The sequence below is a fragment of the Prinia subflava genome, chromosome 2 (assembly GCF_021018805.1).
Source record: "Prinia subflava isolate CZ2003 ecotype Zambia chromosome 2, Cam_Psub_1.2, whole genome shotgun sequence".
Taxonomy (NCBI): domain Eukaryota; kingdom Metazoa; phylum Chordata; class Aves; order Passeriformes; family Cisticolidae; genus Prinia; species Prinia subflava.
Window position 1 is genome coordinate 32,581,543 of NC_086248.1, and position 26,907 is coordinate 32,608,449.

Below are 26,907 nucleotides of genomic sequence, written 5' to 3' on the forward strand. Positions count from 1 at the left end.
GGGTTTTAACATCCAAAGCATTGATCTGCTACTGGACACAGGTGCTGCAAGTTACAATGTGACACCACCCCTATAAAATTTCACCTTTTTTTTTCCTATCCCATCTGCTTACAGTGCCTCTGCACATCGGTCTCTGTAACCTAGCATTTACACCTTAAAGACAGCAGAAGGCAAGGTAATACTATCATCTATCTTTTATAAAATAGCACCATATCTCCTAGGCAAAGGAAATCGTTACAGAAGCTTAGTCATAATTATATTTTTTGCCTCTTGGGTGAGAAGAGCAATGATACAGCCTATACCATTTCTACCTATGCATAAAACTTCCATGCTGAGATTCTGTGGAACACATTTGCCTCATCTAAGTACTAGACTGCCACAGTGCCAGACCAGGGAACACAACCAGAGTCCGAGTTACAGCAATGAGCCGAGGACAGAATCACAGAATTGTTGAGGTGAGAAGATACTTTGGTCTAGTCCAAACTCCCAGCTCAGGCAGAGTCAGCTAGAACATGATCCTGTATCCACCATTCAGGTTTTGTTATCATCTGGGCATCTACTGAAGGCACCCTCTTGTTCCATCACCCAGGTCTTTAAATGAAGCATGAGAGAGTACCAGCCTCAGTCTCAAACCCTGTGGTACATCTCTAGTGACTGGCCTCCAGCTGGACCTTGTGCTGCTAATCACAACCCTTCAAACCTGAAAATGCCCTCAACTGACAGTCTTACAGTCCACACATCTAACCCGTACATCATCAGTTTGTCAGTAAGGATCCTATAATTATCTGACAGGTAGTATCTGCTCATGTAGTTGTGTTATCATGATAGGAGACTCTAGAGTGTGAAGAAGCTTGTATATTCTTCTCAAAATGCAGTCACCATCAAAAACCCAAGAAGCTGAGACAGAAGGGTTGTCTGCTTGCTGGTGTGTAAAACTGCAAATAAGAGTCCACTGCTAAAGAGAGACCTGAAAGTAGGAGGAGGGAATGGCAGACCCAAAACTACCACACACTAAGAAGGTAGAAATCAGTCATAGACAAGGATGTAAAATGGTCAGCAATGAAAAAAAAAAAAAAAAAAAAGTTGTGCCACCTAATACCACCTGGAGGGTCCCCACAGGTCTTTTTAGTAAGAGTAAAGCAAGGAAACAAGGTCAGCATAAAATGGGCATGCTCCCTGCCAGTTGGTTATAGTGTCACTATAGAGGCGCAGGTTGTACATTTCCACTGCAGAGAAAAATACTGTCACCCAAATCTCAACAATGAAAATGGGGGCAGGGGGCGGGGGGGAAGGAAGGAAAACAAAAGAGAAAAAAACTAAGGTAAGATTGTAAATTCTGTAGCACCTTGGCAAGACATTAATGTTAGAGTTCAAATAAATTCATGTGTTTCTATCTGATCTGAATGGGACAATCTACACCGCTTAAAATAGTGTTGCAATTCTACTAGCAAGGGCATTTGGCTTACACCACAGCTCATGTTTCCAAGGTTATATCCACAACTGCCACAAATTATGCACCTATTAAAATGCGTCTGTCAAAAGTGAACCCTAAAACAACTTCAGCATCAAGAGAGAATTGATGACTGCACTACCAAGGTATGGAGTAAAATTGGTTCATTTTCCTACCATTAGACACACTTTTGGGATGAAGTGAAACTGTCAAGCAACACACAAATTAATCTTGGGTTGGAAATCTTACACAGACACAATGCTATTTATTATTCCCTAGAAAGAATAACCTCAGAGACAGGAAAATAAAGGTGGGGAGAAAAGGAGGTTTTTGCAGCCAGACATTTAAGTCCTGCAGGAACTAGAGAAGACAGTATTTGTTTCTATTACCCTGCATGGGTTCTGCAAGTCACACTTTTCAGTAGAACCAGTAGAATACAGTCTCTACAGGATGCAGGGGGGCAGCTGCCTCACCACAGTCTTCCCCACGGGTTGTAGGGGAATCTCTCTTCCAGCACCTGAAACACCTCCTCCTCTTCCTTCTTCACTCATGATAGGGTCTGCAGGGCTGTTTCTCTCACAGATTTTCACTCGTCTCTCCCAACTGCAGATACCCTGGAATTTTTCTCTTCCTCCTTAAACACATTATAACAGTGGCACTACCACCATCTCTGATGTGCTGAGCCTTGGCCAGCAGTGGCTCTGTCTTGGGGCTGGCTGGCACTGGCTCTGTTGGACACGGAGGAAGCTTCTGGCAACTTCTCACAGAAGCCCCTCCAGTACCACAACCTTGCTACATGAACACAAAGACCAGCTAAGCAAGTAGGAAAAATGTAACTATCCTATTTCCATTTTCTTTAGGCAAAACAGAAGTGATGTCTTTGTAGCAAGGACAACATCTCCCAGACAAGTATGACTCAAAAATGTGCTAAGAACACCTTTTCCTTTTAATTGGAAACAGAACATGAACAAAGCTTGAATTTAGAGGCTTTCAACCCCTCAGATGTCAGGTAGAACAAAATAATTATGATGGAGCTTTTACAACCAATTATAAATTTATAAAACAACTTATCTAACTAACATCACACTGAAGATTATGGAGTAAAAATATAAGGCACAAACAATTCCTTACAGATGCATGCAAATTTACATACCACACTAGAGACTTTGGGAGTTGTAGTGATCTAGATTGAAAAGAACTGGCACCATTTCATTATACAGATGCAATTACAACACAACAGTTCATGACTGTTTATCCACTGACTATACAAGGCCAGCTACAGCAACTTGGATTTTACTGAAATGTGGAATACAACCACTTCAACATCTACATGAAGAACATTAGGATTTACCTAAAAGTGTAAAGATAAGAAGTTCAGTCCCAGGCCCTCCAAAATAAAAATTCAGCAACTGCAGTTAATATCTATGACCACTTTATTTAACACCTAAAGTAATCATGACCTAAACTGGGAACTTTATTTCAAACAGTTAAAGCAGGACACCAGTCAGCAATGGCATGATAGCAAAACTCTGGGGTTGCAGAGACATATTGCCCCTCTTCACTACCCATTTTATTTCAGGTTGTTCTATTTCCCTCTTTGAAAAAAACTGCTATTACAGTCAAGAGAATTCTCTCATAAAATCTTTAATGCATTCTACCATGTCACATACAAAATAATCGCACATCACAGAGCCCGTTTCCTGATAAGTAAATCACGTATAAACCACAGGACATATGATTTTAATGCCTGTGATTTAGCTTGCTGATGAAAACAAAATAAATATGAAAATTAGTCTCCTCTATGCCTGAAGTAACAAGTGAACAAATAAACAGGCCTGTTCAAAACACTGCAAGGTGTCCCACTCCTTCAACCACACATCTCCCCATGCAACAAAGCATGTGGGCAAAAGGGCAAATTATAGTTACAACTGCCTTGAAAGAATTTTAGAAGTCAGGACTGCAAGGCAAAATACGAAACCTGAACTGTACTTCTATCAGTATTGTTCAAGCTATCTGACATGAGGTTAAAAGGACACAATCAAGTTCCTGAATCCACAGTATCAATTACATCCAGTGTTTGTAGGAAGGCAATAAATTAAGCCAAAGCATCTAGGACTGGCATGAATTGTGTTTATGAAATCTTTGTCTCTACTGAAACTGACTACTTACCAAGAAATCTAAATATTACTCTGATATCTATGTGGTTTTATAAATCCCATCCCTTGGGAAACCTGCAATTTCAGTACTGATTTCAGACATCTGTCTAGTACAAAAAAAAAGCAGTTAAAAATACTAAAAATATCAGTATTTTAAAAAAGTTGGTAGGATCTCAAAGACAATTTCTTACATTGTAACATTGTTATTGTAACATTTGTTACAATACACCATTTGATTGTTCTCTCTGTGAGTTCCTAATCAAATTCTGTCGTGGCAGTTCCTTGTTTTGCTTATGTTTTTGCTAGAGAAAACAAAGCCAGAAGAAAGAACCTACACAGGGTAAATCCTTTCCACGGAAAATGAACAGTTTTCTCAATGAACTACACAGATCAGCAACCACCATCACATCTGGTGTTCAGAAACATATGCCAAAACTATTTTAGTGTGTAAACCAGCATGGCTATTAAAAAGCAAATATGAGAAGAACAGTAGTAAAGGGCTTATTCTGCTTTTCATTCATAATCAATATATCTATCCTATACTCAGGTTTTCTAAACAATTAGGTGATATTCTATGTGTACTTAAAAATGAGAAAAATTTTGCAAAAATAAAGATTTTATACTCACAGTAAATATTCGCCTGCCAGTCCGATCAAAAGTTACACAGTATACAGAAGATAAGTGTCCTAAAATTCGTTTGTGCATCTTCATATGTTGATAGACTGCAGTTGGAACAAGGCGTTCAAGTCTGTATTTTCCATTTAGTTTTCTTGAAAACAGGGTATCCACTACCAAATGGGTAAAGAAAAAAGAAGAGACAGATTTATATTGCGTTCAGGAACTAAAATACTTGACAAGGATAGAAAATTTATCTTAACACTGGATCAATTCTGCACATGAACAGCTTACTATAGTAATTATCTCATTTTGCTCTTGTTAGAAAAAAATACATACAAAAGTAGCCTATGATACAGACATGGAAAAAGTATTGAACTGCAAGGCATAGTACAAAGCTGCAGTACAACTTCCAAATTTAAGTGCCCAAATTCAGGAGTACTGAGGCATCTTTCATGAAGGAGTAACCTAACTCAAATATAAAGAGTGTAAAAGCTTCCATATAGCTGTTAACTGAAGGTCAGCACACATTCAAATCTTCTCCAAGGCAACCTGCTTCTTGAGGTCTGCTCAAACATTTATCCATCATTTTTAGGACCATTCACTTTTTAAGAATCCTGCTAGGCACTACAGCAAACAAATACACACACAGAAAACACCAAACAAAAATTTACAAATGAATTTACCAAAACTTACAGAAATTTCTGATTTTGACTAGCAAAATGTTGTTTCAAAGAACTTAGTGATATTTTTCAAGTTTAAAAGCTAACAACTTCCAGGAGCAAGAATTCACTTCAACAAAATGGAAATCTTCTATCAAGAATGTCAGTGAAGAAAATAAAGCTCACTGTAATTAATTTTAAACTGCTATTCATGCAATAATAAAGCAACAAAGTATAATGCTTCTCTGCATGGATACATAAACGTTAGTCACGCTCCATAGCCTCATCGCACCAAAGAATGGCAATGGTGATACATTTTATAATCTACAGAACTGTGACAAGGCAGGCGATGTAACATTCACACACAGAATGGTGTTGGAAGATTTAAAGCAAATTTGGAAGGGACCACAGTCAGTCATCCAATCTAACCTCCCTGCCAAAGCAAATCATCCTAGAGCACATGATCCAGGACTGCATCTAGACAGTTCTTGAATGTCTCCAGTGAGGGAGACTCCACAACCTCTCTGGGCAATCTGCTTGAGTGCATAGTCACCCATACAGGGAAGAAGTTCTTCCTCATATTCAGGTGAAACTTTCTGTATATCAGTTTCTGCCCATTCCCTCTTGCCCTATTGCTCGGCACTACTGAGAAAAGTAGTGGCTTCTTTCTCTTGGCACTCTCCCTTCTGATACCAACAGACACTGATATGGCCACCTCTCAGTTATTGCTTCTCAAGGATGAGCAGGCCCAGCTCTCTCAGCCTGTCCTATTTATCTCAGAGAGAGACACTCCAGTCCCTTAATCATCCTCACAGTCCTCCACTGGATCCACTCCAAGACCTCCATGTGTCTCTTGTGCTGAGGAGCCCAGAACTGGACACAGCACTCCAGACTGACCTCATCAGGGCTGAGTAGGTCACTTCCCTTGACCTGCTGGAAATGGTTTTCCTAAGGCAACCCTGGATACTACTGGCCTTCTTGGCCACAAGGGCACTGCTGACTCATGTACAACTTGCTCTCTAGTATCAACAGCAAAAGAGCTGCAAACCCCTCGCACCACTTGGGTTTGGCCCAGACCAGCATAATAAAAGTGGTTCATAAGCTAGCACAGGTCAAACTCCATCAGATATGCCAATTTTTATAGTGGGACTGTAGCAGCTCCAAAGAACCACAAGCTTCTTGTGTTATAGCCAAGTCCATTAGCCTCAGGTCCTAATTCAAGGAATTTTTCCTAGTTTGAGAAGGTCTGTGAAAAAGTGGAATGATTAGCTGTAGAGCAAAGCACTTCTAGTCAAGGAGCAATTGTTGTCTTAAGCTCTACTGTATCTTCATCCTTCCCTCACACCAGAAAAAGATGTGGTTGCATTTGTTTATGACAAAGTTTTCCCTTGCCAGCAGTCTACTGCAGAATAGCAGGAAACCAAAATTACTTCAAGCACAAGATAAATCTAGTTTTGGTATCTGACAAATCATCCTACGTTTAAAAATAAAACCTCAATGAAAAAGCACACACACAAACAAAGAAACCAAACAAGTATGCACCAAAGGTCTTTGTCGCAATAAAGTGAGTTTACACAATAATCTCAACCTACACAGAAATTACCTTTTGTCTGCTTTTAATGTAAGATGGATATGGTTCATGGATATCTCAATGCCTTCAAATGAAACAATAGCTCACAAAAAGTGAAAAAAAGTATAATTTGTAGAGATGTGTCAATGAAACAGAACTGCAAGGAGACTCTTTAGGATAAAAGAACAAATGACTTTACATAAGCATGTAATTTTTAATATACACCTGAATTTATAAAAAACTTCTGAAGTACTTGAGATCAACTTCAAGTTTGAGGGGGTTTATGGGAGTGGATTGTTTGATTTTGGGGGCACTGGAGAAGCTAAGTTTAGCAGAACACAAGCCAGTATTTCTAAAAATGGTCTCGCTGATGGCAATCAACAATGGGCAACCTGCTACTAATGTACAAATCCCTGGGAAACTCAAAAGGTGAAACATACCTTGTTCAGTAACAATCAACCTACCAGAGGAAAAAAAAAGGTAATACTGTGACATTAGAAACAAGAACACTGGAATCCATCTTACTCTTCATCCTTGATCAAAACTTAAAATGTGCAAAATACCAAAACTGGTTAAAAATAAAACTAAGTGAATTAAAAAGCAATTTGATATAAAAAATCCTCTCCTCAGTATTATGAACTTACATTCTCTAGGAAGACTTTTTTTACCAAGTTCATGCAATTAGCAGAGGGGAGGGGAAGAATCAAACTCCCATAGGTTTGAACACTATCCATAAGCACATAACTTTCAAGACTTCCCAAGCTGAGGAGTATCTTTTGGTTATTTAAAATGGAATTCTCACATCCACCATTGTTCTTCAATATTCCTTTCATTTAACTACCTTTCTATTTACTCTTATCAACTTTGACAAGTGCCAAGAATATATCCAAATTGCTCTGACCAATTCCCACTATTTATTCCAAACATCTGCAAACTTAGCTAGCACATTAGCTTTTTTTTTCTCTCCAGAGTACAGGCAAAAATCGAAAATACCTGTGTCAAAAATTCCTGCATTCAAGCAATAAAATTGATTTTTCTTGTCCAAGCCAAGATGAGAAAGGTTACCCACTGTTCATAATAATGCCTTTGTACAAATTATAGGCCCTTGGTTTTGTAACAATTGTTACATCAAAGCTTGTCAAGTCTCTAATCTTTTTAGCTTGATTTTAACTGCATTTGGAAAAAAATGAATTTACAACTCTCTATGACAGCAAGTCTAATCTAATCTCTCTTGTTTTAGCTGTATTAGCACTTTTCTGTCTTTGCTTGGCCTCACACAAGTGAGTGAGCACGAACAAAGCTGCTAATCACAGGAAGAAAGACAAGGTATAAGTAAGGGAGCGAAGGAAAGTGATACTTTCTCCGAGGATGCATTAGAGAATGTTGGTTGGGCCTTACAGTGAGTCAACCAACATAAACGGAAGGTTGTAAAGAAGAAAAGGACAGAATAGAGATTGCACACTCCTTGCTGGAAGGGCACTGTGAAATGGACAATGCATTGAAAAAACTACCCAATGCTGGCTGACCAAAGAAATTAATACTACCTTAGTTTTACATTCCCATCTTCTACTTACACAAAAGGTCCTGTTTTCAAAATAAATAAATAAAATTGAAAACAGATTTAAAAACCCAGATGTTACTAAGTGGTTGTCATAAAACACAGTACCATAAACCACCACTCACACCCAAATGATACTCTGGTTTCAAAATCAGAATTCTTCATATTTAATAATCAGTAAAAGCCACTGTCTGAGAAAGCAGTGACTTTGCTGACATTTTGAAACTTTTTCACAAATTATATCATTTTCAGTTGCTAACAATTGTTTACTAGCTAGTTCCAAGCAAAATCAAGTGGCTTCCAGTTTGTAGTATCTGGGTTCATGTCTCTATAATATGACCAGCCTCCAAGACTGAAACAGTCTACTACCACACAAGCATTGAATGCTGAGGTGGGAAGGAATCTATACAGAGGTCATCTATTCCAAGCCCCTGCTTGAGCAGAGTCAGCTAGAGCAGGTTTCTCAGTGCTTCGTCCAGTCTAGTTTTGAGTGTCTCCAAGGATGGAGATTTCAAAATCTCTCTGAGCAACCTGTGACAGAGCTCTTATCAGCCACCAAAGCTGTTTTTTTATGTTTAAATTGAAGTTCCTCAATTTAAATTGTGGTTCATTACCTCTGTCATGTCAGGATGCACCAATGAGAAGAATCTGGCTCCATCTCCATCACATGTTCCAATTCAAGTATTTATAACCTTGATACTACCACCAGCATCCTGCCCATGCCATGTTTTCTTTTCTCAAGGCTTAACAAGCCCAAGCCTCTTGGCTCCTTCTTGTGTAACAGATACTTTAATTTCATCATCACCTTTCTGTCCCTTTGAGAGACCACTTGACAGCTATAGATGTCCATGTACGTCTTTTCCTGAGGAGCTGGATCCAGCACTCCAGGTGTGCTCTTATTTACACTGAGTAGAGGGGAAAGAACACCCTCAACCTAATGGCAATGCACTGCCTCCAGCAGCCCAGGATGCTGCTTGTGTTTTGTGTGCAAGGGCACATTGTGTCTGACACATTCAGCACCAGGACAGCCAGGCAGTTTTCTCCAAAGCTGCATTCCAGCAGGTCAACCCCCAGTATCCACTGGTACATGAGGTTACTCCTCCCCAGGGGCAGGACCTTTGCTCTTCTCTTTGTGAAACCTCATTAGATTCCTGTTGACCCATTTCTCGACACTGTCAAGATCCTCCTCAGTCATTCACTACTCCTGGATTTCAGTTGTTTGCCAAACTATTTGTTTCATCATCCAAGTTATTAATTACGATGTTGAACTATACTGGCTCTTGCATCAGCCTCTGGAGTACACTGTTAGTGACTGGCTCTTAGGCCAGTCACTGGAATTCGCTCTGCTGATCACAGTCCTCTGAGCCCAGCAGTTGTCATATCTTTTCAGTTTATCATTGAGAATGTTATAGGAGTCTGTTCAGAAGGCCTTGCTGAACTCAGGGTAAATAACACTCACTATTGTCTCCTGATCTCCAAGCCCCTCATCTCCTTTAAAAGGATATTGGGCTAGTCAGGCATGATTCCCCTTCACAGATCAATACCAACAACTCTTAACCATGTACTCATCTTTTCCTACATGGACGTCCAGCAATATTTGCTTTATCACTTGCCCAGGGACTGAGATGAGGAGGACTCACCTTCAGTTGTAGAAAGTCTCCTTCTCATCCTACTTCAGGTCCCCTGCCCCATTCAGCAGGACTACTGTTCCTCCTACTGCTGATAGACCTGTAAACTGCTTCACATCCCTCACCAGAGATTTATTGCCAGAACTCCAACCTCCATTGCTGCAGAATCACAGATTGGTTGAAATTGGAAAGCACCTCTAAAAATCATCTAGTCTAACCCTCCTTTAAAAGAAGGGCAAAATATTGTTCAGGATCTTTCATTCTAATCTCTAGAGTTTAAAAAAGCAAGTGGGGTAGAGAAAAAACATGTCATTCTTGACCTAAAGGCTCTAAATCTAACAGTTTGGATTCCTTTTTTTTTCATAAGGGCCACTCAGGAACCTAAAATGCAACTTTGTTCTTTAAAATATTGCTTCTGCTGTCATAATTCACTGCTGCCAACAACCTTAATCTCAAAACCACACATCTCAAAGAGTCAAAAACACCTTATTTGTTTGGTTTCCTGTGGAATATTGTAAAAATCAAACAAAGCCAATGGAAGTGGTGGGAGTTTTTAGTGGAACTTACAAAAGAGTAAAGATTTTCTCCCACTCAAAAGACATGCAACAGGCACCAAATGAATGCCTTTAAAGTTTCAAAACTTCTTTAACTCATTCCCCCCCAAAATAGAATAAATAGCTCAAAGAAAAACAGAAATCTGTTAAGAGGAAGACAAATTTGGGGGTCTGAGAGATATGGCAGTATTAGCCCTCTTTTTTCACTTGGCTTTCTTTCTACTTTTTAACTTTACCAAAGCAATCAATTTTATCTCCTTATTTACATGGTCTTATCCTTGAATATGGAATATGCCTTGAAGATGGGGGACAATAATCTGCCTTATCCACTAGCCAGTGATAAATCAAATTTAATTTTTTATCATGTATAAGTTACATTTTTAAAATGCAAACACAGTCTTTCATTTTCTTCCTTTCTGGCGTTCTATTTAACTAATGTAAGTTCTCTTCTGAACACCAGAATCCCACTTCATTCCCCTTCTAGTTACACAGAAATAGAGCCAGATTCAGAAGAATCCTGGAAGGATACCCAAAGGATATAATTCACTTACAACTCTTACCCTTATTGAATCAAGTTTCATTAACTTAAGAGGCTAGACAGGCCTCTAATGAATACCACAGAATTCAGAGCTGTTAAAAATAATAGCAGAGACTGCTAGACACCTCCTTTCACTCTCGAAGCTAGTAAGACTGAACGTATCAAACATTCAGTTTGGGGCTTTTTTTCCCCCTTCTTCAAAGATTCCAAGACCAAAAAACAAACAAATAAACAAAACAAAACACACCACACCAGCTTGAACTTCCTACAATTTCTCCGTTCAGCTTCTGAACTCTGTACAGCATTCAAAGCCTCTTGACTTAGAGATGACTGTCAACCAACTAAAATGATTAAGCTTGCTACGTTATCAAGCCAGAACTTGTCTCTGGTCATATCATGAAGGTAAAAGAATATCAACTCCTATCTGGAGTATTTCTGAAAACACAAAAATTCTACATACATCTCAAACTTCACACACAATATTCATTTGCTTGATGAAAGCAACTGCCAACCCGTCCTAACTCAGAGTCCTGTGAGGTATTTCAAGAGGCAGAAAGCAAAAACAAACGAAAGCTACACAATCTCAACCATTTCCAAACTTCCCTGACGTCAGTAACACCCCACTTGCTTTCACTATATGGTACCATTGGTATTTTACTCAAAGTTCCATGACTTCTACAGCTCATTTATTCTTGCACACTAACAAGTCATTTACTTTAGTATAATTCACTCTAAACTTGACCAAACATGTATAACAAGATGTTACTTTTACACAGATCTTTTCATATAAATGCAGTCTTTTCCTTTACTTTCTTCCTATAGTCAACAGAATAATAGAGTTGGCACAAAGTACTCGTAAGCTAGTTTTTAGGCCTAAAGTATTTACTGTATTTCTAAAAATAGACATTTACACTGCTTTCAGTGTAATTACACTGCATTCTCTTTACAGCCAAAACACCAGTATCACTTAGTAAACATACCGATAAAAGTATAAAATGCCTCAGAACTTTTCTTGAGGTTGATTACTCTGCAAAATCACAAAATACTGGTTTTGAAAGGCAGATATTTTTGCTGGTCAGGAAAAAAAACCTTCTTTGTATGGGGCAAACAGCCAGTCTCATTCAGGTCCTCATACCCAAGTGGTCAGCTTTCCAAAGAGTTCTGATTTAAAAGCTCTCAAAGGTTTATGCTTAGGTTTGTTCCTTTTTCAGCAGTTCCCAAAACTAACTGGGAAAAAGCTTTTTCTGTATCCACAAAAATGAGACCTTTAACAAAACAAATTAGCATATGACCTAGCTGCTTTTGCTCTTAATTAAGCACTTCAACTTTTTTGTAAGATACATTGCACAAGTGAGAGCAACTGGACAAAGACTACTCCATACTCAAGTTTTACTTCTCTTCATCACATTCTTCAGATACTTTGTAGTTTTGTGGGGAAATATGTTTTGTATGGATCTATTTTAATTGGTATAAACCAGCAACGTACAAGGCAGTTGGCACAACATACACAAAAATAATTCTATATAATACCCCAGCAGCATCATAGCTGCATTGATTCATCAGGCTAGGAAATAAATTAACAACTTTGTACATTCACTGAAATGTAATTTAAGTTTTCCTGCATAACACAGAAGAATTTCAGTGTCCTTGTTTCTGTTCCTTGAACATTAGTAGGTTATCTGTCTGAAATACATACAGCTTGAAGAATAATAGGTTCTAACTTTTCTCTTTTTTCAACATAAAATGTAGTTGCTTCCCAGGGGAAAACTGGAAATTATTGAAGGAAACAGAAAAAAAATTCTAATTCAATTTATAAAAGTGTTATTCAAGTTCCTTATTTCATTGAGAGATCAGAGTAGATAGAATAAGATAAATCAAAAGTAAATGCTTTAGCGTACAGCTCTGAACCAAATATCCCAAAAATCCAAATACAGTTCACAGTTGAAAACTGTGTTACCAGCACTTATATGAATGTTTGGAAAAGGAAATTACTGGTCATGAAAGAAGTGGTATTTGAAATAACTGCAATTTTGCAAACATTCAGTGCTCTGCAAGAAGTTCAATAAAAATAACATTTATTTAGAAAGCCTGACTTGTTCTTCTCTAAAATGAGTCTGAAAGTTATTTTTCTTAACACTTCATTTCACTACCACAGCAGCTCTACAGCTTTCTTTGAACTTCAGCTACCATGGATCTCATACACTGATCTTTTTCCCTTTAAAAAGCATACATCAGCTACCATACACTGTAAGCTACAGTACAACATAAAACAGTCCTCAACCATTCTTATTCCTCCAACATGTTTTAAAATTTGTTCACAAGAAAAGCTAAACAACCACTGAAGAAATCCTAGCTATTTAAAAGCTCAGTCCTACAGTCACCTTGCAAAAATAGCCCAAGATTTTCCAAGATTACACCATCAAGCCATTGCACAACCACTCAAGGGAATTTTCTAACCAGCAACAAGCATTTTCTCCTAGACACCTAGAGCACAACACAGAAAATGTCCTCTAAGTGAACACAAAACTAGTGGCTCTAAACAAAACCACACTGAATGGTGCAGGTGCTGCTTTAGGGTTTAAGTGAGCCACTTCTGATCAATACACGTACCAGCAGAGGAGTTCCTAAAGTTCAGCTCTAAACAGCAAGAAAAACCATGCTCTCGATCCTACAGTTCAAGCACCTATAGAAATATCATGGAGAACATGTAACATGCTTTAAAATGGAAATGCTACGAGGACACTAAATTCTCTGCCATCTACCAAGTCAAAATCAGCTGTGCTGAACCTGAGAGTTTAGCTGTAGCCTGGTTCTGCCTCAGCTGTTGGGAGAGAACGATAATTCTCTGGATTAAGTGTAATGGTGTGTATTTCGAGATTTGATTTTTTGTTCCTTCAACTTAAGAAAAAATATAAATTGCCCAAATTAACCTCTCTTGATTTTATATTTTCTACATGTTATGTCTATTTATTTAAATCCATTAAAAACTTAGAGGCTACCAAAAGCTTCCAAAAGGAGTTTAGAGATTGAAGAATTGCCATGGCAAGTTACGACACTAAAAAAGTCTCTGTTCCTCATAGTGGCTGCCTATATATTTATACTGTATATAGTGTATGGATATATATTTTTCACATACATCGTTATGTATTCGTTTCCCAATATATCTGCAGTCTTTTCTTTTTTTTTGCCAAGACAGAAACCTTTATCTCTGCAGCAGCAGCTGCACCTGATCCAGAGCCAATCAACACGATATTCTCTGCCCCCTCTCATCCAACATTGCACATCTATCTGCAACTACTGTTTTGGTAAAAAAACCCACTCCTCTTCTGGTGTAATCCATATGGACAATCTTGTCTTAATCATTCCCCCTTCCCTGGACATCAATAGAGAAAGATGAAAAGATGCCAGTGATTCTGCTCATTTTTCTGTACATGAAAAAAAGAAAAAGAGTGCTGCTTAAGGAATCTTCTAAAATATCACATCTTGATCCTTCTAGCAACTAAACAAATGTGTACCTTTGTTCTTAAAACATGAAAGCTAACAAACATTTCAGTGACCATGAGAGAACTTAAAAATAAAGACTGGAATACCTCTGACCTCCAGCTTTCAGTTTTTCAACAGTACAGACAGCACATGCATACTTCATGATACAGCACAGCAGAGCAAACTAAAGGACAGCTACAAAATTAGTGAATGGACCAGAGAGCAAAAAGAGTAACTTCTACAAGACTCAAATTTTTCCAAGGAAACCATTACTAGTCTACATGACTTACTCTTCCTAACAATGGTCTAGTAGGCCTTGCTGCCCTATAATAATAATCATCTACTGGCAGTCTTATTACATCTTTAAGAAAGAGTTTTGTTTGTATGTATTCATTGTTTAAATACATTTTGTTCAATGTTATACTTCAAAGACAAAGCTAGCTTCAGAGAAAATATTACAATAAATACAGAAACACGGCATCTTAATAAAACCACTAAAGGTAAGGTATGTGACACTAACAAGGATAAATACAAACAGAACTACTATTTATCTCTCACCATTATAATAATCAACCAACCTAAGAGTTAGGTACTACAACGGCAGTGCCAGAATACAGTTGACTTACCTATACTAGGTGGACTGCCATAATTTACAGGGGACTCTGGAGGCCTTCCACAATGTAGTGCAGCAAGGGCAGATCCCTTCCATACAACATGTTTGCAACCTGTTTGTTAAAAACCACACAAAAAAAATGAAGGCAAATGGGCTTTTTCATGCAAAATCACAGCAAAGGTATGAAATATCAAGAACTCTCAAAATTCTCAATAAATTCTCATACTTTTGTTTGTACGAAGCAAAGACTGTCTGCCAGCCCCCAGTAATGTCTGCACTCCAGGGACACTTTGTGGAATTTCTTGCTCTAGAAGCGGTCCAAGTCGATGGCATATTTGAAGCAAGTGATCAGGTGCCAAGTGTCTGTAGTATTTCACCTATTATATCAAAGACCAAACAAAACATTTGAGAAAGAATACACTATTTTTGATGCATTGCTGGTTTAATCTTTTCCCCCCAGATTGTTACACAAATTCATAAGAAAATGATAGGATATTAAAGGATAAAAAAAATAATGACCTTTAAGTACAATAATTCATTCCAGCTGGTCCTAATTAATTCTTCTATTCAGCACATGCCACTTTGTACAGAGAACTGTTGCTATTTACTACTTTCTGACTTCAAGGCACAGTTGGTCATACACTAATAAGCTCCCTTATAATCACAGTAAAAAATGTTAAGTACATATTTAACATTATATTTAAGTAGGGGTCTGGTCAATTTAAACTGCTGTAAGATAAAGATGAGACAAAGATCGTAAAGACAGTAACATTTACTTCGTTCAAGAATTACAAATACCAAATAAATAACATAGCTTTGTAAAAGAAAATGCAAAAACATTCTGCCTCAATTTACCTAAGTTAAAACACCTTGGAACTTCACAACTGGCTTGATTTGTTTTACATCTAAAGCTTTTAAACAAAAATCTTGGCTTAAGTAATTCAACTTTTAAATTGGTATATGTCTTCCCTATTGCATTTATAAATGTGACAAGTTTTTGTAACAGGTCATAATTACACAGTACCAAAACAAGCTCCTATTATCAGCAACATATTTTCTCACCACTTGATAATAAACCACCTTTAATGAGTGCCAGATAAAAACAGTTTACTCTTTTGAGCTACTATAATCCTAGATCAGAAAACCGTCTTAAAGAACAAGGGGGGGGAAAGCTTTTGAAATGTACGTGACAACAGTAAAAATCCTACTAACGTAAGGCTTTTGGTTAAGAAACAGCATTTTTAAAATGCATAAGCTACTGTCAACTCAGACTATAACAAAAAAAAAACCCCAACAAAATAATAAGAGGGAGAATAGACTAAGTTTTCTCCAATTCTTGCAGGGAATTTGGCATGTAGTCATTTTGTCCTTCACACAGCCTGAAATACATCTTCACAGTTTTACTTCACAGAAGAGGAAAAAACCCAGCAACACACTGAAGAAAAAGCTTGTAATGTTTTGTTATTCTGTAACTAGAGGAGGTCTTGACTGACACTTAGGCAGAATAATGCTTCAGTATCACACCTAATTAACAGGATATACCTCATTCTTCATCAAATGTGCTCCTATCTTTCTGACACATCATAATCATTTCATGTAGTTTGTTAACACAAAGAGTGCTGATGTCTGAAACCCAGGTTCTGGAAAAACCTTGCTTACACTAGTAATTCCCACCAGCACCACCAGCTCCTAGTGAAGGAGGGAAAGTTTTCTCTCTCCTGTCTTGGCCTAACACTGGCCAGCAGCTCAGCCTTCTGCACCCACTTGCTCATTCTCACTGCAGTGCAATGGTGGAGAAAATCAGATGGGTAAAAGAGAAAAACTTTGTGGGTTGAGATAAAAAGTTTAATAAGTAAAGCAAAATCTGCACAGCAACCAAGGCAACATAAAATTCATTTACTACTTCCCATTGGCAGGCCAATGTTGAGCTGCTTCCTGGAAAGAGGAGTTTTCCTTCTGTGGATTATATTACATTTGTAGAAAGCCTGGCATGCTGTCTGAATTTGGCTGCCTAAAAGTCAAACAATTTGTAAGTGAAAAAATGTATTCTCTAAAAAATTATTAAAAATTATCTTTCTTTTAAATAAAATTGGAGCTCATCATAAAGATCAGTAAATTTAAAATTGCTAAATTCAATGTCAGCAGACAGACACACGGAAGAGTGGCAAAAAATAATTCAGAATTATTATTATAAGAAAAATTAATCAGAATAGCAAATCAACATGCTTTTTTCTGCTTAAAGGAGAAATCACAGTCAAAGTACATGCATGAGAGCTCTAAAATATCTAAATAGCTGTAACAAGTTATGAAGCTGCATGCACCTTTTGCCATCAACAGCCCTGATCCATTGCCTTAGCTTTTGTTCTCCTCTGCTCCTATCAAAAGGAGTACAAAAGCTTAACAAACACTGCTCTTTGCTTAAATCCATCTGAAACCAGAATTTACATCTGCAGAATCGGAATTCATCTCTCAAAGATAAATAACTACTGGGTTTTTTAATTTAACCATGAATAACACAACTAAATACGCAATACAGTTGTGATTTTATCCTGCTCAAGACCCTTCAGTTTTACACATCCTAAGAAATGCACAAAAGCTAAAGTAAATGAAGTAAATCATCTCTGACACATTCCAAAACTACAGCAAGCTGACAACTTGAGTCATATTTCTCATGATTTGTCATCAGCCATGTGCTCACTTTTTATTTTAGCAGAAACTAGGTAGGCTCAATTCCTCTTGCCGTTTTTAGAGCAAATGTTTTGATAAGAGGTATCTGTCTGTTTTGTTCTTGATCATCTGTATTAAAGATCTCAATATATACCTTACACCCACACTCCTGTCTCTTCTCATTTAAGTCCATTTGTGTGAAAAGAGCTATTTATGCCACGTTATGCAGTAGTTGTGTGATGCTTCCTCCCAGTATTTGTCTCAGTAATCATAGTTCACTACTAAGCAGCATTCGCAGCAGCTCATTAACAAACTGATTCAACAATACTTGGTGAGCTGTAGCTTTGCCAAAACAGAAGTGGCATTGCCCATTTAAACACTTGTCAGTTCCAGGAAGTTTATAGAGCTATTTCATGAACCATGCACAGCCAACATTTGGCTCTCGTTTTCCTCCATAAAGCTAAAGTACACACAAGAAACTTAAATAAAAAGGTGGGTTTCATTTGTGTGTAAAGTCAGACAGGAAAACTTATTTAATGTTTTATTTGGACTGATTTTTCTTTTCCTTTTCTTCTTCTACAAACAAATAAAATGTGGAAAAAATTTCTTTCTTTATTTACTGCAACCGCCTGACCACTTCAGGGCTGACCAAAAGTAAAAGTACAGTGTTAGGGACATTGTCCAAATGTCTCAGACAGCAAGAGGCCTGGGGCTTTGATGGTCTCTCTAGGAAGTCTGTTCCTGTGCTAATTTGTATGTGTGACTATTATAGTGGAAGTCACAAATTAAAAAACTGTAACAGAAATTCACCCAATTTCGTCCTTTTGAAAAAGAAAAAACAAGAATTGCAGAAAAGAGAACAACAACTTGGTAGCAACAAATCAAGACAGGACAAGGTTAGTTTATTTAATACACTAAACTAAGTTTATTCAGATTGTTCCATGGTGTGGCCTACCAGGAAACAATTATTGCAAAAAGAACCTAGAATCAACAAAAATATTCCTACAGCCCCCAAAATCCACATCCAGAGTACTTTCAAGTCAGATTTCTGACACAAAACAAAACAAAAAAATTTTTGTTTTAATGGTAACTTTAGAAGCTTTGTCAGAAACAGAAAAGCTCAAGACAACTCAGAATGAAATATGAAATTAATAGAATGAAAGAATAGAACGAAATGTGGTTTGATACCAATCTCTGATTTCAAGAAGAAAAAGGAAGCAAAAGGAAAGCAAAAGAAAAAAATAACAGATGTACAAGTGCTTAAAATTCATACAGCTCTAAATGAAAATGAAAGCTGGACTCTACAGACAGGAATTGTAAAATTATATGCCAAAACTGTGATGTCCAACAGCAGAAAAAGTGCAGGATTTTTTCTCTGCCAGTACCCCCCAGCTGAAATTTTAGCTGTTTTTCTTCCCTGCCCTATTAGACTTTCTTCAATATCTAATTCTGCTCCGTTCTTCCAAAAGAAATGCACAGAAGATGTGCTTTTAAGGTAAAATAATAAACTCTCTTTTCCTTCTCACAGGCTTTTCACATAAGTTAACACTTCTTAACTATTACTGTAACATAAATTAGAAATCTGTTAGCAAGTAGAAAATTTTCAGATCTTAAGCATAAATATTATTTTCTAGAAAAATCAGAAGCAGTATTACCCTCAAACCTGTCCCTTTACCAACTACCCCCAACTTCACCTATTCCAAACAAGCAGCATGGAAATACACAAAATGCAGCTACGCAGCTATCTGGACTAATGTACAAATCGTTATTACCTTTGAAATAAATCTAAGTGCTCATATTTTGATTTCTATTCTGCAGCATAATTCAGCATTAGAATCACAATGAATGAAACAAAAGACTCGTGATTTGACCTAGACTCTTCAGTTAAATTTGCAATACATAATGCAGTTATTCACCACCAGCATTTTAAACATCAAGTAAAATATGACCTTATTCTAGTACTCCAAATACTCCACACACTGAAACATTCTCCCAAAAATTATTAGGTCCCCCCCTCACCCTGCTAACAGTCAACATGCTTAACTACCAGGCTGGCTGTAAATATGTTTCAGAAAAACACATCTCCACACATTTAACAACAAAACTTGCATCAGTCAGCTACCTATATTCCAAGATGTGAGAGCTCAGTCTTACTAACACCAGCCACTCTCCTACTTTAACTATCCTGCTTATGTAACATATTACCCAAAACAAGCCCCAAATTGAATTACAGTAATTGTTGTACTGTATCAGATCATCAATCTAATAGAGCATTGTGTACTGCCAACCACTGCCTTATCACTTTAAAAGTAGGAATTGCACTGAAATGCAAGTCGTCTTCTCTGAAGAATGCTCATTCCCTTTTTTCTTTTTTTCAGAGGGGAGGTGAGAGGTGGTCTGGGGAGACAGGGCACCCAACCAACCACAGGGAGGGAGAACCATTTTTCCCAAAACATATTGTTTCTTCTATATTTCCCAAAACATATTGTTTCTAATTCTGCTTGAGCTAAAACTATATGAATATTTAACCACTATTTCCAATCACAATGCCTATTACTTTACTGTGAGATTACCCTTTCTCTAAATAAATACATCTATATGAAAACAACCATCCCAAGAACACATTATTTTTTCAACTACTTAACGCTCTTAATAGGTGTGAGGCCAGAGCACATAAATTCAAGCTTTAGTATAAAGTGTGCCTCAAGCTTACCACATGAGAAGGTGTGAGCAGAAGCAGCATTTTTTGCCTTATGAACTAAGAGGTTCAGCTGTGCCTGTAAATTATCTGTAGCTGTTTGCCTTTCTTAAATTTGCTCATAACGTTTTTTGGGTTTTGTTGGGTTTGGGGTTTCTTAGGCAAAAGTTACACTTTAGAAATTTGATAGTCCTCTTCACACTATCTCTCAAAAGTGTTTCTTAGTCCCAGTTTTAAAGTACTAGCACGAAACACTTGGTTTTGCCAATTATCTTGGTTATCTGTAGAACAAAGAGTTGTGCGGTGCAAAGAAACAAGTATTCTCCCATATCAAAATATAAGAGTTTTAACAGAGGTTTTAACATCACCTAAGTTGTCAACTATGGGATTAGTCTGCAGAGCAGAAGCACTTGTCTTTTGGAACTCAGAGGAGATCACTGAAGTTGATATATGTCCAACAGACGCACTGTTAATGAGACCAAAAATCTGGCTAAGGATACCGATCAGAATACTTAGGTTTTCTTAGCCACACTGCCAAGTCTTTCAGAACACCTTCCAAAATATTGTATAGACTGTTCCCAAAATAGTGTTAATAAAAACTAGGTGATAATGCAGCTCTCTGATTCAACCCAAGTTTTAATTTTGCTCCCTATTTCTTTGAATATCTTTACAGAACAATCTATCCTAAAGAAACACACCACTTATTTTCTGGTTACTTATTAGGAAACAGAATTTCTAAATAGTAACTACAATTCTGCCTAGGAGACTTAACTACTGCATAAACAAAGAAACACAGTATCAATGTACTTCAGTGTCCCAGTCCCACTGATACTCTTTGTAACTTCATATAGGTTTGCACCACAAAAAAAGAACAATCGAATGGCCTGAAAAAACTGGTTTGTAATTTTCACTTGAATCACATTTAATAATTGTGGGCTGAAGAAAAGAAAGGCACAAATGCCAGCAAGAAAATCATCAACAGTTCCTGAGACCAAGACACACTATCTATTAAACATATTGGGCCATCCTATTTGGTGTGAAGTCCCAGCCTTCTCCCTCCTCAGCCACCACCACTGTGAATAAAATTCTAATTTAACAGAGAAAATGACAATTACATTAATATCCTGGATAAGAAAATGTACACAAGAGTTGTGATCATCTACTGTGGTGCTTGTACCATAGAAGACCTTTTAAAAAGAAGAAACAAACCAAACCACAACACTCCCTATGGTAGCTCTAAATTGTCGGAAGTGAATCTCAACAGTTGGTTTCATTCAACTGAAGTCTACTTTGCTCCCAAAAGAAGCAACTGCAACACATTCTCCAACTCCTCCCCACCCACTCCCATCATCTCCCTCTGGTGCTGGTAAGACCCATGGTGCAGCACACAAAAAGAGCTGAGCCATCTTCAAATTACCGCTCATTATTCAGACAGTTCAGCTGCCTCATCCAACTAACCACACATTCGGATGAGCACTCGTGCCTACACAAAGGACGCAGCAGAAACGCACAGCTTTCATGCACGGCATACAATTAGAGCAGCTACACCCACAGGGAAACAGCAACGGCAAAAAAAACATTACCCTGGAGTCAAATGATGCACCAAAGCTCGCCCGTAACAAAAGCCCTAACAAAGGTGTTGAAAAGCTGAAAAATGCAACGCAACACTTAAACATCTTATCCACAAAACAATTCACAGGGTTGCCTTTCTCTGCTGGTAAATGAGCTGTTAACTCTTAAAATTTCTCAGTTCCTGTCCCCCATAGTCAGAAATCCTTAATCTTTAAAAAAGAGAGAAAAATAGCTATCTTACAATTCGCAAGTTTTCACAACAAAAGCAAGACAACACAAAACACCCTGAGAAAACGGGACTCTTACAGAAGAGTCCCATCCTCCTTGGCAGACCTACGTTGGAAGTGGCTTACAGGGGACTCAATTCTCACAGCACAAACAGAAATCTTAACACTGGCAATATTAGAATGAGATTACCACTCTGAAATAAGAAACTACACTATCAAAGCCATGTTCAAGTGATTTATACCACACATGCTGACTCTAGAAAAATAGAATATAGGAATACTGAAATTCAAGAAAAATCACTTAAGAATGTAATAAAAATCTAATAATATAATCGCATTTCTAAACTCATGTATTTACCCGTAGCATTACAAGCATGCACAGCATGGTGTTAGCTTATTTAAGAAAATGAAACATTTACTTTCACTGGCCTAACAGAAAAATCAAAGTAACTTGCAAAACAAAAATTGCACCAGATTTAACCTTATTTGCACAAATTAAGTAACAAAAATAAAACATCTAATGCTGTGAATTCTGGCCTAAAAACAAAAAAGTTAACGCTAATAAAAATAAATGCTTAAATGAATGCTTTCAAATGAGGACAAAATCAGAAACATCATCATCTCCTGAAAATATATACATATATGTATATTAAAGGAATTACTTATTAAAAACATAGGTATAATAAAAGGCATGATTTTGCACACAACGAAAGAGAAACTCGGGATTAAATTTCATCCCAGTTGCACAGAGCCCTTATTTCCTCTCAGAGTAAAAGTCAGATGTCTAACACTATATTTACTGGTAATTTTCTATATCAGCCTTTTATCCCTTCAGACCTTTCTACAAAGTTTAATGAAAGCTCAGGGCAGTCATGTCTGAGAAATGGTATCAAAACATGGCAAAACATGCCATTTTGAATAGGAAGAGTTGGCATCTTAAAGCTAGAAAAAAAATTAAATAAAACAAAACCAAAAGAAACAATATTAGCTCATTCATTCTCTATCTCAAAAGCTAAGGATCCTTTGGGTTTGAGACAAATAAGTTTTTGTTTCATAACACAGGATACAGTGAAAAACTCTTGTACGAAATGCAACTGTCATGCTGCAAATGCACTTCCGTGCCAGCTTTCACATGCCTAAAATGTCAAGCAATACAAAGTTCACACAGCTTTGACAACTGAGGCAAGAACAAATACAGGATGGAGAGAAGCATCAAGAATAAAGAAACCAATTACACACACCTCCCCCTCCCCCCAATATCTAGGTACGGACAAGGTGGGAAAGCAGTTAGAAATGTTTAATAGGAAGTCTAAGGAAACTTAGTTATGAACAGAAGACTAGGAAAAGAGAAAGGACCTAGTCAGCATCACCTCTCCAATTACAAGTTTCCAGCATCAAGTCCAAGTTTTGAGTAAGTACATCTTATATCATTACATACCTATGCAGACTAAATTGGCATTTCTCTCCATTCCACAAACAAAAGAAGTTTCTTGGAAAAGGTCTGAATGAATTTATTTCTCACCAACTCTTCTTACTTCAACCTTTAAAATGTTTTTGTCCTCACTCTTTCCTTCTTCACATCCTTTTATAGTCTCACTACATAGAAGAAACTCAAATCCATGCTACACTAAGACTGTACCTCCAAGTCTTTATAATTTATAGGATAAAAGAGAACGATTACTGATAAGCTTTACCAAGCAACTCCTAGCCATGGTTGCAATGGGTAAAACGGCCTCATAGCCTTACAAATAAGTAAGTAAATGAGAATAGCATCATATATCATGCACTTTCCAATTCCCGGTTGAGTTTCCTCATATTTGATTTCAAGGAAGTTCAAAAGTACTGCCATGTTTTCCAAAAGCTAATTGGTATCAATTCTTCCACACTGTACAAATGAAAATTCCTGTGCTAATGCAACTCTTGCCACAGAAAAAAAGCAACGCTGTAAGCAAAGCTGTTGTAACTACAACACCTATGCTTCGTACTCTAACATTTGTTACTGAATTAAAAAAATGTGTATGGCAACAGTCTTTATTGGAGGCATTACAGATGGAAACTGTTCTGTCTCCTTTTGTGTAAGTTCAGAAGTTCTCAACATATCTATGTTTCAGAAGTACTGGAGTTCAGAACTACTGTAAGCAACCAGCAAGGGAAATCTCTCTTTGATGAGCATCACAAACGGGGCTCAGTCTCTCTCTTAAATCGTTTTCAGAAATTCAGACACTAAATTATTTAATAGTGTACCTGCAGTGAAAACAATACTAGCAACAAGTTGCTAACACACACAATTCAGACACCTTCCAAGTGATGTTTTCCCAACTGCTGCAGTTCACAGCATGTTAAGAAAAAAAAAAAACAAAACAAAAAACAACAAACAAAAAATCAGGCCCCTCTCTGTTAGCCAGAGCTACATCGCAGTGAGTAAAACTTTGTTTTATCACTGATCCAACCCTAGATGAAAACCACACACTATGAAACTTTAAAAAAGAACAAACCAAAATTCCACCGAAGTCAAATTTTGTGATGCGACCCCGGCAAGCCCGGTTACTCCCACGCACCAGGGACACCGTGTGTAAAAGGCTCCAGGCCACAGAGCGCACCTCAGCGGCGGGGCACGCCCGGGGCGGCCGGAGCCCCTCAGCGCTGCGGGTCCCGGCCGGGCCGCGCCATTGTGTGCGCGCGCGGGCGGCAGCGCACAGCGCCCCCGCACGGCCGCGCGCGCCCCGGCACCCGCCGCCGCTGGCCCCGCCCCGCCCGGCGCCGCGCCGCGCGCGCGGCTGTGGCGCCCGCCCGCACCGCGTCCGTGACGTCGCGGAGCGAGCGCGGCCGGGCCCGGCGCGCGCGTTGTTATTGACCCCGCTCGGGCGGGCGGGCACCGGCCGGACCCCGGCCCGAGCCCGCCCCGGGGCACTGAGAGGGGGCGCAGGGAGGAACAGAGGCTGTTGTACAAATTAAAAATAAAATTAAAAAAATCCAAAGTTTTGCTGCTTTTTTTTCTGACTTGCCTTTTTTTTTTTTTTTTTTTTTTTTTTTTTTTTTTGCGGGAAATTCAATTTTTTTACCGGGCTGCTCAGGGAGAGTGAGGGAGGGGGAAAAACAACTTTGCCCGCCGTAGCGCTCTCTCCTGTTACCAGTGCCTGCTCCTCTTACCAGGTTCTCGTAGCTCCGGGGATGCTCCTTGCCCGTCCAGTCCGTGCGCTTGGGCAGCAGCTGAGGGAGGGAAGAGAGGGCGCCCCGTGAGTGGCTCCCCCTCCCCCGAGGAGCCCCCCGGCAGCGCCCGGGATGGGGCGGGGGAAGCGGGAGAGCGAGGGAAGGGGGAGGGAGGCCGCAGGCGGGGCGAGTGCCGGGTGCGCGGCGCCGCTCTTACCTCTTTCTCCGCCACTTCTCGGATCAGGACCTGCAGTAACAACAAAAGCGGAGCGTGAGAAAAGGTTTCAAAAAGAGAGAAAAAGGGAGAAGGAGGACGAGGCGGGCCAGCGCGCCGCCCGATCAGCCGCCCTGCCCGGCCGCCCCCTCCCCGCCAGGCCCGGCGGCGCCATCCATCCATCCCTTCATCCATCCATCCCTCCATCCCCTACCTGAGCCGCTTGTTGGCATGGTCCATCCTCCAAAAAGCGAGCGATGAGGAAGTAGAGCTCTGCGGGGAGAGAAGAGGCCGTCAGGGCTGGAGCTCGCCCCTTTCCCGCGGGCTTCCCTTTCTTCCCCCTGCCCGCCGCCCCTCTCCGGCTCCCCCGGCCACCACTCACCCGCTCGCAGCTCCGCCGTGTGCCGGCTGCCGCCGTCCCCGGACATGGCGAGGCGAAAACCGGGGAGGGGAGGGGGGGAAAGGGGGAGAAGGGGGGTTGCCCGGGCCGCGCTCCCGCGGCAGCGTCGGGTCCCAGCGAAATGCGCCCGCCCGGTCGCTGTCACTGCTCGTTCACCGGGGAGAGTCTCGGCTCCACCATTCAACCCACGGGCAGCAGCAGCAGCAGCAGCCGCAGGAGGAAACAACAACTCGCAGCCGCCCGCCGCCAACGCCGCCGCCACCGCCAGCCAGCGCGAGCGAGCGCGATCCCTCCGCCCGGAGAAAGAGTCCCCTCCTCCTCCGCGCCCCCTCCTCAGCCCCCTCGGCCCCGCGCGCCGCCCCTTCCCCCCGCGCCCCCCCCCCCCCCCAGTCCCCGGCGCTGCCTGGCGGGGGCGGCCAGGCGCGAAAGAAGGGGGCAGCCGGGCTCTCCTGCCCCCGGCTGCCGGCCCGCTGCCGCGGCGGCCCCCGGCGCTGTCCGGCGCTGGAGGGGAGAGAGGGGCGAGCGCTACGCGTTTATTAGCGGGAAGACGGGCGGGCTGTGGCAGAAGATGTCGGCGGGGTGGGCGGGAAGGCGGCGGGCGGGCGGCTGAAAGGCGCTTTCTCTGCGCGGTGCCGGCGCGCGGAGGGATACGACGCACGGGCGGGAGGAGGGGCTGCGGCGGCAGCGGGGCAGCGGCGACTCGCGGCGGCGCTGGCGCTGGAAGTTCCCGAGTTCCAGCGTCGCCAGAATGGGAAGCGAGCGAAGCCAAAATGCCCCCGGGGAGCGCGGCCCCGCTGGGGAGGCCCGGCGCTTCCACACGCCCTGCTCGCCGCGGTCTCCCGTAGGCCAGCTCGCTCCCTCGGAGCCAGCCAGGGACCTCGGGGCGCTGCCAGGGGCTTTGGCATCTGCGTGTAAGTGCCACAGTGTCACGCTTTGTTGGTTCTTATTCTTGCAACATCGTGCCCTGGTTCCTGCCGTGGGTCTGGAGCCGGGGGAAGTCCCAGCAAGCCCCAAACAGCCAGAAAGGCGCCGTTCTCCGTTGTTCGCGGGGCTGCCCAGGCGGCTCCCCCTGGGGGGTGAAGGGTTCGCAGGGAGCTGGCTTTGAGAACTTACCTGGGGGAAAAAAAAATTGCAAGCAACCAAACAATCCCC

General features: G+C 40.3%; 1 protein-coding gene across 3 annotated transcripts in view; it reads right to left on the minus strand.

Annotated features, from left to right (window-relative positions):
• Nucleotides 1-26,117, minus strand: part of PHIP (pleckstrin homology domain interacting protein) — a 107,382-nt gene extending 81,265 nt beyond the window's left edge. The window contains exons 1-7 of one of the 3 annotated variants that reach the window (XM_063389508.1): nt 25,738-26,117; nt 25,570-25,628; nt 25,359-25,388; nt 25,142-25,201; nt 15,054-15,204; nt 14,841-14,939; nt 4,234-4,394 (exon numbers count right to left, since the gene is read on the minus strand). In XM_063389508.1, the coding sequence (XP_063245578.1) occupies nt 4,234-4,394; nt 14,841-14,939; nt 15,054-15,204; nt 25,142-25,201; nt 25,359-25,388; nt 25,570-25,628; nt 25,738-25,783 (606 nt within the window). In that variant the 5' untranslated portion in view covers nt 25,784-26,117. Of the gene's footprint in view, nt 1-4,233; nt 4,395-14,840; nt 14,940-15,053; nt 15,205-25,141; nt 25,202-25,358; nt 25,702-25,737 lie in introns of those variants that run through there. The other 2 variants (XM_063389506.1, XM_063389507.1) reach the window with 2 other exon arrangements.
• Nucleotides 26,118-26,907: the final 790 nt, after the last annotated feature.